The 12841-nt window shown below is 35.6% G+C and overlaps 1 protein-coding gene across 2 annotated transcripts in view; it reads right to left on the bottom strand.

Annotated features, from left to right (window-relative positions):
* Positions 1-12841, bottom strand: part of LOC143253140 (putative ammonium transporter 1) — a 32037-nt gene that overhangs the window by 2334 nt on the left and 16862 nt on the right. For both annotated transcript variants that reach the window (XM_076506474.1, XM_076506475.1), the window contains exons 3-10: positions 7283-7510; positions 6889-6971; positions 6566-6703; positions 4850-5086; positions 2471-2609; positions 2223-2317; positions 1429-1555; positions 798-926 (exon numbers count right to left, since the gene is read on the bottom strand). In XM_076506474.1, the coding sequence (XP_076362589.1) occupies positions 798-926; positions 1429-1555; positions 2223-2317; positions 2471-2609; positions 4850-5086; positions 6566-6703; positions 6889-6971; positions 7283-7510 (1176 nt within the window). The remainder of the gene's footprint in view (positions 1-797; positions 927-1428; positions 1556-2222; positions 2318-2470; positions 2610-4849; positions 5087-6565; positions 6704-6888; positions 6972-7282; positions 7511-12841) is intronic.

Genomic DNA, 12841 nt, shown 5'->3' with positions numbered 1-12841 from the left:
CTTCTGGAGTTCCATTAATGGCTCACACTTTACATTGTGTTTCTCCACAGAGAACTCAGTCCGTTGTGGTAATTGCTTCCTGTTGTAGTGTGCTGCGGTGTCCCAAAGGCAAAGATAACAGGGAAACTTTGTAAAGCCTCCTTGGAGACCCATTAGGAATGCCACCATTTTGAAGTCTCTGATAACCTCCCAGTCATACTCATCATACTTCAAGGCTTCTAGCAAGGTCTTGATGCTGTTGTACTCCTCTTTTGTGGTACACCAAATGAGCTAAGGGAAGTGATACTTATTCCCGTTATGGAGCAGTACAGCTTTGAGGCTTCTGGATGATCTATTAATGAAGAAGCGCCACTCGTTCGGGTTACAGGCAATTCCAATTGCCTCCCACAGAGTGGATACATTGTGGCAGAAGCAGAGCCCATCTGAACAAGTGAAGAAGTTTGAAAAATGTCAGTGATGCTTCCTCTGACTTACAACTTGCACACTTTCATCTAACAAATCCCATTCCTTGAGCCTAGATGTCAATACCTCAGCATTCGATTTTGTTAGACCAAGATCTCTGATCAAATCATTGAGGTCTCAGCACTGAATCTTCCTGGAATGAATGTTCTAGAAAATTAGTAAATTTGAAAATTTCATCACCTAGGTCACAAAAGCAAAGTTTGAAGAGAAAAATATATCTTTTCCATTTACTTTAGGCATAATCAGGTGAGGAATAACACTTTCTGTCCAGGAACAAGTAAAAGTAAAATTTTTATTACATAGTGTAATAGCCCAATAAAAGTAAACATGCTTGCCTGTTTGGTCTTTGGATTTTCTGCCATTCACCGTGTAGTTTCCATCTTGTGCGTAACGATGTGAATACTGTTCCTCTTCCCAGCTTGGAGCTGGATACGCAGGCTCGCCATGCATTGTAATATCCAAACCTGAAAGTAGTTGCACAACATATAAGCAGCTGTTTGTTTATGGAATTATTTATTGAATAGCATATAATTGGACAACACAATATAAGACAATAGGCTGTCTGCAATTTATGAAATTCAGTATTGTACTATTGTGAATTTATCCAAAATACACTAGGTAATTAATCCCTCTACTAAAGATGGTTTATTATAGATCTTAAGTGTATGGAGTTGTTAGATATCGTACGTATTCCAGTATAAGAAATGGTGCCTGGCTATGTATGTTTAATCCTCATGAGCACACAAAATACACTCAGTTTTCTTTGAGTTAGATTTTGCAGTATTATGGTAATTTCATCATACTTTGGTGGATGATGAATATCGGAATATAATAAAACTTCGGCAGTTTTTTATACATTGTTTTTATAAGGAATGATTTAATATTAGTTGTTTGTATTCTGAGTCGTAAATAACACTTATCGTTATTCTGGCTTTTACATCAAGCACATTGTGTAATTAAACTTGCCTTTTAATTCAGTTTCTGGGTCTACACGAAACTGCCCAAAGGCCTTCAACAAACCAAACATTATAAGTGAGAGGATTCCACTCCATCCTATGATTGCAGTAATTCCTGCAACGTTCCAGGCAAGTCCCTGTACAAGACAGTGATATTCAGTGGATATTCATTCTCTGTAAAACACTGTGCATATTCACGCACTGATCTTTAAAACAAATAAAATACTAATTCAACAGATACAAGTAATTCATTTATAGGACAGTAATCTTAAAAAAGTAAAAGTTAATTAAGTTTTAAATAATATGAAGAATATGCTTTTACTATTTATCAGAAATGAAATACAATTTCCAGAAAATAGTGTATAAGAATGTTAATACAATTAATTCTTTGTTTTAAAAGAAAAAAAAGATAGAAATAAATCGTGCTAAATCACTAACTCGCAGAAAAAAATATTAAAACTGTATCTAAAAAGTATAATGTATTGAAAAATTCCAAGTAGGGGAAAAGTCGTACAGATTTAAGGAATACACAGAGCCAAACAAATAAACTTTAAGAGATCCAAAATACATAATTTTCCAAAAAGTGCATAAAACTTGTATTAATAGAATGTTTCAGATCTGCTTTAAAACTACAATAAAATGATAGCCTGTTTTGTTTTGTTTTTCTGCTGTTAAAGATTTTGTAGTAAAATACAAGGTAAGAAGTAGTTGCTAGAATATTAAACAATTCATAGTCGAAAATAAAAGTCAAAAGGATACATTAATTATTACACTATTAAATACTTAGTAGAAATGATAACAAACCATTAACGATTCATTGCTGTTTTCGAACACAATTCCACTGTGACGTTTGAAAAGGGGAGCTGCAATAAGTCCCCAGAATCCACCCCCAAAGTGCACTAAATAAGAATGAACAATAATTGGAATGATATTAAAACGTTACATATCAGATTTTAGCAGTTCTTAACAATTTTGGCAAGTTAAAGTATCTTTTGGTATCACATTTTATCCAGCAGTACTAAGAATTACTACGTTTTGTGCTATTACTTTACCTGCAACAGCATCAAGAGGGTCGTCAATTTTCGCAGCAATTATGACAGCATGTAGCAAGAAGAATAACAATCCTCCAATAGTGCCAACAACAGCTGCACCCCAAGGGTAGAACTCTTCACAACCTGCACATGTTGACACCTGAGAGCAGACTGAAACTTAGATTATTTCTGCTTGCTACTACAGTAAAATTTAACATTGCGTGTTGGCAATTACGATTAAGAACAAAATCTTTCACCATGTGTAAGTGTTTGAACACTGCTCGGTATACCTAACAACAACAAAAAAATTACATCAATACTTCAGCTATATTTTAATACTACTAGTTTCGTTTATCCAAAATATTAATAAAAAAACAAAAAACCCAAACAATTCACCAGTATTTTATCAACTATTTAACATTCTCAGCAATGTTCAATCTCTACTAAACAGTTCAGCGTTATTCAACAATGTGTAGAAAAACAACAATTAATTTGTCTTTAAAATTGTACCGTCAGTTGTATTATGCTGAAACGTTAGATATTTACTACCTCCTCCTAAAAGGTGTTTCCGAAAAGTTTTATGCAAATTGTACCTTTTTTATTTCAATTTAAATCTTCTATCAAATAATTTTAGAGGTGAATGTGAAAAAGTATTTCATTTTTCACAAATGCAGCTATTAGTATTCGTAAACACTATAAACTCTAGTTATGGATTTTATCTATTGGATTACAAATCATAGTTTGTTTATCAATGCTATATTATCACGTAATTGAAAGTGCTTAATTTCAAACGTGAAAAAGTTTGCATTAGTTTACACAATTTTATAAGTTTATTGTGGTGTTTTGGGCACTGTGATTAAATATGGCATTTCAATAATACATACACCCTTGTGCAAATTAATTGAAACAAGACGAAAAATTAGGACTTTTTTCAATATTTTGCGTTTTATTTCTGATAATCCAAAATTTACTCACAAATTAATACATGATATGATCGCCTTTATTTTCAGAAGATCATTAATCCGCTTTGGCATCGAGTCCACGAGTTGACTGCAATCTTTACTAATTTTTGGATCGCGGTACCACACCTCAATTAACTTATCTTTCGTGGTACAGTCTTTTCCCCGAAGTCTTTCTTTACAAATCACCCAAAGCTTTTTAATAGGATTTAAGTCCAGAGAATTTCCAGGCCAGTCCAGCACCTTTATTCGCGTTGTAGCCATAATATTCTTCACAAGTTTCTATGTGTGGCACGGAGCCAGATCTTGCTGAAAAATGCCAGATCCATCTGGAAATATCTTTTTCAATTCTGGAAAACTTCGATGTACTGTGGTCCTCGCATCATACCTTCTACGATATGTAAGCCTCCGACGCCATAGTAGCTGAAAAAGCCACAAAACATCTTCAAGGGATATTTTACGAACTGATTGATGTGAGATTCTCGAAGTTTCTCACCTGGAGATCTGTGAACATGCAGACTTCTTTGACCCTGTACGAAGAAATGAGTCTCGTCACTGAATAACACTTTCCTCCATTGTTCTTGCGTCCAGTTCTTATATTTCAGACCCCATTGATACCATTTTTTTCTTCATTGAGTTGGTAAGTTGTTTTTTGACTGGTCTCTTTGCCATTCTAACGCAATTTCGAATGATATAATTTTCCTAAAAATTTCGTCATATATCCCAAAAATAGATCGACCGTACTGCAAAACACAGCTAATAACGCCGTCTGTGTGAACAAATGACTATTAAAGGAAATCGGCGAGTCCAGCGAGCCTACACCGACCGCCATGCTGAAAATATTGTAAAATGACCATTTGTTTCAATTACTTTGCACAAGGGTGTAGCATTCATGCTACTAAATTATCGTTGTGAATTATTCAGCAGACATATTTAATATAGCAAGTGTAAACATGAAGGATAATATATTAATTGGATCGCCACTTGTCAATAGGTTACACCATTTCGAGGAATTCCACTTTTTATTAGTAACTCTGGTTAATCCCCTCTCCCATCGGTTGTCTATTGTACGTGGCCTTAAGACTAATAACAAGCTGTAGAAAGTGGTAAACTGAAGAATAAGACCAGGTTTTATATAGTGGTGGAATGTGAGCGACAATTTAAAACAAAGTACATGTATACTCATCACTATAAGAAGTTTCGTCTGGTTCATTGCCACAGTTATGAATGAGGGTTGAAATTCCTCGAGAAGTGGTGAATCTTATGATACATCGGGTTTCTTGCTTATTTTTAGTATTTATAAACGTCTTGTCAAGTTGCGTAACAATTTATACAAAACTCATTTCTACCAGTGTAGACATCTCTACTGACGCAAACTATTAGTGCTTGGAGATTTTACTGTGTGTTCGAAATGTTGTGTATCTATAGGTTTGATGCTCACCATTCCTGTTAAAACTCCGTTCAGGAAGAACAGTAGACTCCACTGACTAGGTTTACTTAATGCGACCAGTCGATGGACTATCAGATTAATTATGCCTCCGAAACTCCCACCAATTATCGTATTAGCTACAGTTGTAGCTGCAGCAGCACCATCTCCTGGTTGCGTAATATGTCCCAGCGATCCTCCATTGAAGGCGAGGAATCCAAACAGTAATATGAATCCACCTAGAGCAGTAAGCTGAAAAGAACTATATTACTTTCTAGAACTGAAACACCCACTATAAATGACATACTAATATGTGCTATTATTTGGTTTAATCTCAAGCTTTATAACGTTAAACGTATGGTCTTGATACCCACGGAGAGTAGAACACATGTATTTCATTGTGCAGTTTTGCGCTTAATAACAAAGAAAAGTATCTTGAAAATAAATTGAAGGGCCATTTCAAATAGCATATTAGATAATTAAAATCTTTATAGCAACTCACTTGCATAATTTAACACGTAAGTCTACTTACTAGTAGGGCCTGGCATGGCCTAGCGCGTTAAGGCGTGCGCTTCGTAATCCGAGGGTCGCGGATTCGAATTCCAGTCGCACCAAACATGCTCGCCCTTTCAGCCGTGGGGACGTTACAATGTTACGGTCAATCCCACTATTCGTTGGTAAAAGAGTAGCCCAAGAGTTGGCGGTGGGTGGTGATGACTAGCTGCCTTCCCTCTAGTCTTACACTTCTAAATTAGGGACGGCTAGCACAGATAGCCCTCGAGTAGCTTTGTGCGAATTTCAAAAACAAACTTACTAGTACTTTGATAAAATATATATGAATATGAGTGCTCAGAGATGAATATCTGAATAACACGAAGGTAATGAGACATCGTACTTTGAAGAAGTGGTGGAAATCGTTACAAAATCTCGTGAATAAAACGTCAAAAAGCAGTTTCGCGGGTTCGAATCCCAGTCGCACCAAACATGCTCGCCCTTTCAGCCATGGGGGTGTTATAATGCGAAGGTCAGTCCCACTATTCGTTGGTAAAAGAGTAGGCCAAGAGTTGTCGATGGGTGGTGATGACTAGCAGCTTTCCCTCTAGCTTTACACTGTTAAATTAGGGGCGGCTAGCGCAGATAGCCCTCGAGTAGCTTTGCGCGAAATTCAAAACAAACAAACAAACAGATAATGAACTTGGAAAAAATATTTGTTGATTTCTTAATTTAGTCTCCGTTAGTTAAACTGGTTTGTTGTTATTTAAAAACGCTGAAACGATTTAAGTTTAAAATTCAATCGATATTTTTACTTCCATGATAAATTTTATGCACTTGGCTGTAGGCTAGGTGATCCACATTGCATCTTTACTTTGAACTTATTACACCGATACTCAGTACACTTATAAGGTTTCGCGACCCACTTTTACCACGCAACTGAAATCGAAATGGGCAGACAATAATCGAACTACTTTGTCTGATAAATGTATTTTGGTTTTTATCTCTCGTCGTATTTCGAGAAATCAAGTGCGATGTAATGTGACACAATGTTTTCTGTTTTTTTTACATAGGTTAGATTTGCATAGGAATGAATAATAACTTTGTATATTCAATACCATGTTTTTTGGTAGAGCTACTATCACAAAGTCTGACTTACGAATTTGGTTCGATATGCTCACCGGAAGTATATATCAAACGGAATGAAATAAAACAAGTACGTATATAAACAATACTTACCGGTACAGAGTGACCTCGAATGTCATTCGGTATACCTGTAATGGGGTCAAACTTTCCAATTCGAGGACCTAATAAAACAGTGCCGACAAAAGCACTTGTACCACCAAGTAAATGTACGACTCCACTTCCTGCAAAATCCTGTAACAGTAATAAATACAAGTTATAACGTAACTAAATAAAGGAGCTTGTCATTGAAACAAAATAAAATTACATACCAGTAAATTATGTACATATATAACCTTAAAGTTATTAATAAACGCCTACAGTTTAATAGCTGATACAAGTTATTTGCGCCATATAAAGTTTTATCTACAGCAGCTTACCTGAAATTTGTTTGTACCATCTCCAACTGCAAGCCAACCTCTATCAGACCAAGTCCAATGAGAGACTACTGGATAAATAAAACCTATATGGAAAAAAACAAACATAGTCATAATTGTGTCAACTATATATAAATGATTTACATTTTGAAAACCATATGTATAGTTCTACTTCAACAATCCATTAGTCCTTGAGGCAATGTCTTTATTTAAGAAAATAGAAGTAATCATGAAGTTATAACACATCAGAATTTACCGGTAATAATAAAACTGTAAGAAGAAAAGGTTATACTAGAATAATGGTAAACAAAAATGAAACATCAACACAGTCTTGGAAATTCTTTTGTGATAAATAAATTAACATAGCAGAAGAAGTAGTTCAAGCCTGTAGACTTACCAGTGATTAAAAAACTGTAAAGAATGTAAGCAGGAAACCTGCATCGCTCTGCTACAGAACCTGACACTATGGCTGAAGCGGTCGCGGCAAAGACAAACTGGAAAAACCAATTGGCAAGCATAGTTCCTTCCACTTTGTAGCTCGCAAAGAGGCTGAAACCAATGAAACTGTTTCCGTCTCCATAGGCAAGGGCATAACCAAAAATCCAGTATGCAATCCCAGCGACAACTTAAAGTAACAATTGTATTTAAAAATTTAATGGCATGTGTAACAATACAATCAATGAAATAACGTATATTCTACAAGAATATAGTATAAATACGAGGCTAGTAGATACCCATAAACAATTAGCGGTCAAATTACTATCTTTATTGCAACAGCACTTCATTAACTAGGCTAAGTAGGATCATACAATATAATTCTAATCATAAACACCGAAGTCTAATAGTTTATTGGCTTAGGCCTAAGCTTTTCTTAAGTATTTCCTATGTTTGATAAAGAGATAAATTAACGCTGTACCTTGTGTGTGTGTTCTTTACTTAATTTACTGATAGCTCATCTTTACCGTTTTTAATATTATTGATAAATAAACTTGTTATGTTATTCTACGACCTAACGAGCTTTAAATAAGTTGTACAAAAATGTCTTCTTAAGTGTACTTAAATCCGTCTTTCGTTCATATTTGTTAAGTGCACGCGCATGTGCATTTAGAGAAGTACTTTTATTTTTTGTATTCGAAACTATGGTAGAGGCAGTATAACAAACTTATCTTTCGGCTGTTCCCAGTGTATTAATCTGTTATAAAACACTCTCGACATGAGGTTATCTTTTTCCATTGTACAAACTATTTGTAAATTACTTTGAGTACTTCCAGATTTTCCACTAAGATCTAAAGTATTTCTGGTCGATATTAGATAAATATATATATTGAATAAAGATGATCCAGTGTATCTCAGCGATTTACATCAAGAATAACTACACTAAGAGCTACATATAGGTATAACATCCATAGATAAAAGGGAAATGCAAAAAATGATATGATAACTGCAAACATTTTGAAAGTATCAGAGACGAGATAGGGTTAGCAAGTTTAAGTTTGCCTGAAAAACATGAAATTGTCCCGCTGACTGAAAAAAAGGAATGATTGTCAAAATACCTAAGAAGGAATATTTGCCATTTTGTAATAACAGAATTATATTTCCATCTGCCCCTGGAAAGGTTTTGAATATGATTTTGATGAAAAATATGAAAGACGACACAGGAACATGAACTTTTTTAAGATAGCAACAGGTGGGATTTAAAGCTAACACAGGATGTATTTACCTGATTTTGTTCTGAGAAACATCATTGAGGAATCAGAGTAAGAAATGTCAAAAACCTTTTGAAGTTTATTAATTTTAGAAATATTTTCGACTATCTACATAGACGATCAATATGTCGCACACTTCGTTGTTGTAAATTTCCAGAAAATATAATTAATGTGATGAGTATACCATCCGAGGAATTTGAAAGTTGTGTGAGGGTCAATCATTCTAACATAGAATGGTTCAAGACTAAAACTGGAATTAGACAGATGACTTAATATCACCTTTCTTGTTTAATATTGTTATGGTTTGGCTAATGAAGAAAGCTAATTATACAAATGGTGGCATTGAATAGAGAAATAACATTCTTTTAAAAGATTGAGAAACTGCTGATGGTGTACGAATGTTGTGTCATGATACACAAACAATGGCTAAAATGGACGAAACACTGACACTAGAAGCTAAGAAGGTTAATTTAGCTATTAACATTGAGAAAAGAAAGATAACGATGTTAAAGATAAATAATTTGAACCAGGTCATTATGGATGGATAAATAGTTGAGGGCACAAAAACTTTTAAATATCTCGGTATTAGAAATAGTGTTTAAGAAGATATATGCAAGAAATTAAAATGAAATTTGAGAAAAGCAAGAGTTGGTTTCATAAAATTGAATAGGAAATGCATGTTTAACTATCAATTGTTAAGCTGTTCAATAACTTGGTTCTTTTGGTTTTCTCACAGGTTTGCGAGGCACGGAAAGGATTAGAGAAAATTTTGTCTACATTAACAAATAGAGAATTGTAAATATTAAGCATTTTATGCAATTGCTTCAGAGATTAAGTAAAAATTAAGAAGAATTTGGGTACTAGAAATCTTTGAGTGTGACGTCCATGCTAGAAAAAAAGGTAAAAATGGTGTGAAAGACATCACGTAAATTACATAATGCAGCCAAGAACTAATAGATTGTAGTTAATTGGCATAGAGAGACAAGAGTGATAAAACTGACCCCCAGTACATCCACGAGTAATCATAAAAAAATGTGTAGTCACGATTTAGACAGTTACAAACTAATGATACTATTCTAGTTGTACATAAAACTCTGCTAAAATTTTGTGTTGGAAGCTAGAATTGGGAGTTTTATATGCGAATGATAACAAGAGAATCATATAACAATACAGATGAGTCAGTCACCGATTTACTGACTTTAACCATAGCCAATCACAAAAGAACTTTTGTTTTTGTTCTTGGAAAGTCAGATGAGCTGAAGAAATAAACCAATGAAGTGTCAGAACAACTTGTGGGTAGCTTCGCACACTACTTGGAAACTCGTAAAAATAATAAGGATTAACATTTAAAAATTCATGTCTGAAACTGGAAGCCATGATGAAATTGAATGAAATCAAAAGTTGTTCTCCAGAACCAAAGAGTGTTAAAATTAGCTCCATTTCAACGATACCAGAACACTGTCTCAATCTAGATGTAAGTATAAATTGCTATTTCTCTCGATCGGCTAATGTAGTTAGAAGAAATTTATAACTTAAGGTATGTCTGAATGTAATCCACATTAACTCGTAAAAATAATAAGGAATAACATTTAAAAATTCATGTCTGAAACTGGAAGCCATGATGAAATTGAATGAAATCAAAAGTTGTTCTCCAGAACCAAAGAGTGTTAAAATTAGCTCCAGTTCAACGATACCAGAACACTGTCTCAATCTAGATGTAAGTATAAATTGCTATTTCTCTCGATCGGCTAATGTAGTTAGAAGAAATTTATAACTTAAGGTATGTCTGAATGTAATCCACATAGTATTTTGATCGTAATTTGTTAAGAATAATAGATGATTTAGTGAAACTTAAAGAGGAACTACTTAACGAGATAGATAAGTATCTAATGTGAAAAGTTGTATGTAATAAAGTGAAGAATTATTAAAATATGATGTGTTTCTGTGGAGTCTCAGAGTCGTTCTTTATTCTAACCATAAACTTCTTCTAGTTAGTGACTTGCGTGTTCTGCTTGCATACCTCAATTTAATATAAATTTGGTGTGATTGGCGGTAAATTCGAAGCTCCAATGATTAGCCTAAACGTATGATTCTCATACAAGCTATGAAAGTAATTATTTAGTAAAGGTAATGAAGACCAAATGATTTTATTGTATAAGTGAAGAGATGATAAGTGAGACGAATGGACAATAGTAACTCATAAAAATACTAGAAAGGCTCATGTTGTGTAGGTGGAGATACTACGGACTGTTTTAAGAATGAAGGAGAATAGATTGCTAAGATGATGCAGAGGAAGACCAAATGATACTTGGCATAGAACTCTATAGACAGATGAGACTGAATGGGCAGAAGACCGAATGTAGTGAAAAGTCATCAATAGTTGTTGTATGGACCGCTTGAAGTCTAAAAAGGACTCATGGTAATATACTCTTCAAAAAAAGAAACGCAAAAGGCAAAATATGAGATAAATTGTTAACAAGTTTATTCTTGGTAGTTCTGTATGACATATGTGAAACTTTGCACATTCACTGCTGAACATCCAAAGTCTGCAAAGGCGAAGTCCATGCTCACTAGGAGAAGTTACTCAACGTCAATAACGAGTATGCCCCCCGTGAGCATCAATAACTGCTTGGCATCTCCTGCCCATGGAAGCGATGAGATGACGAATCACATCCTGTGGAATGGCTGTCCACTCAGCCTGCAAAACTGCTGCAAGCTGAGGTAGAGTCTGCGGTTGAGGTTGTCGCCGTCGCAGACGTCGGTCCAACTCGTCCCAAAGATGTTCGATGGGGTTTAAATCTGGTGATCTAGAGGGCCATGGAAGAACGTTGATGTTGTGGTGTCTCAAGAAGACAGTGGTGAGTCGGGCTGTATGAGGACGGGCGTTGTCATGTTGAAAAACGTCGTTGACATTCACCATGATGGCACATGGGGCCTAAGAATCTCGTCGACATATCGTTGAGCCGTAAGAATCCCTCGAATGTGCAAAAGATTTGTTTTGGCATTGTAGGCGATGGCAGCCCATCATGACGCTGCCACCACCATATCTGTCAACATCCGGCACACAGTTTGCTGCAAAACGTTCACCTCGGCGACGGTAAACACGGGTCCTTCCATCCTGCCTACGAAGCATAAAACGTGATTCATCGCTGAACCAAACATCCCTCCATCGTCGATGAGGCCATACCCGATGTGCCCAAGTTCACTGCAGCCATGCTTGACGATGTTGCTGGGTGAGGATGACGCCTCTGACTGGACGTCGAGGTCGGATTCCTGCATCTCATAGACGGTTGCGTACGATCTGATCGGAAATCCTACGCAGCCCTGGTATGGTTGAGGCAGTAGACGTCGCAGTGGTGGTCCTATCCCGAAGGTGACTTAATCGGATGTAGCGATCATGTGCGGGTGTGGTCACACGAGGTCTGCCAGATCGTGGACGGTCACGAGTTGATCCATGTTGTTGGTGACGATTCCATAGCCTTGTGATGGTGCTTGGGTGGAAATTCACAGCTCTGGCAACATCTGATCGAGATTCGCCTGCTTCCAAGCGACCAATAGCGTTGTTGCGTTGTGCTTCAGTCAGTCTTGGCGTAACTGTATTGCGTGTCGGTGGCTTAACACTGAGCTATAGAAACCGAGAACCCGTCACTTTTATAGGGATTTTGCACATGTTGCACTTGCAGAACATCCAGATTTCTCAAACAAATTTATTGGACACGCATGCGTTTTGGCGAAAAATCCGATGTTTTCCTCCGTTTTCAAAGTGCACAACTTTTATTGTCATTTTGGTCTGACAATCAGTGCCTTAACACGTGTAACATCACATACTCTGAGCTTGTAACGTTATTACATATATTTATCTTTAAAATAAAAAAATATCCCTTTTACGTTTCTTGTTTTGAAGAGTATATATATCGCGAAGAGAAATGAGCCCCAATATCATATACCATAAAGAGATACAAAACGTACCTTATAAATTATTTTATATGTTAATATATACGTCTACTTCACCTTATATCAGAATATTTCCTGATTTCTTAAAATATGTCAAACCACACGCATTTTTACCACAAATATTTCATATTTTTTATAACACACAAGTTAAATTTCTGTTACAGTACTCTTTGTTGTTATATAAACTGACGCTGTTGTACTAGTTAATCTAGTAAAATTGTCTAAAAGGCGTTTTAGTGCTGAATATAAAACATTTTTGATGTAATCATATATAGGAATATTTTGATTTAACCATG

Source organism: Tachypleus tridentatus, chromosome 6 (assembly GCF_004210375.1).
Source record: "Tachypleus tridentatus isolate NWPU-2018 chromosome 6, ASM421037v1, whole genome shotgun sequence".
NCBI lineage: Eukaryota > Metazoa > Arthropoda > Merostomata > Xiphosura > Limulidae > Tachypleus > Tachypleus tridentatus.
Note: the sequence above shows the minus strand (reverse complement) of the source record. Positions and strands in the feature narration are given on the sequence as shown.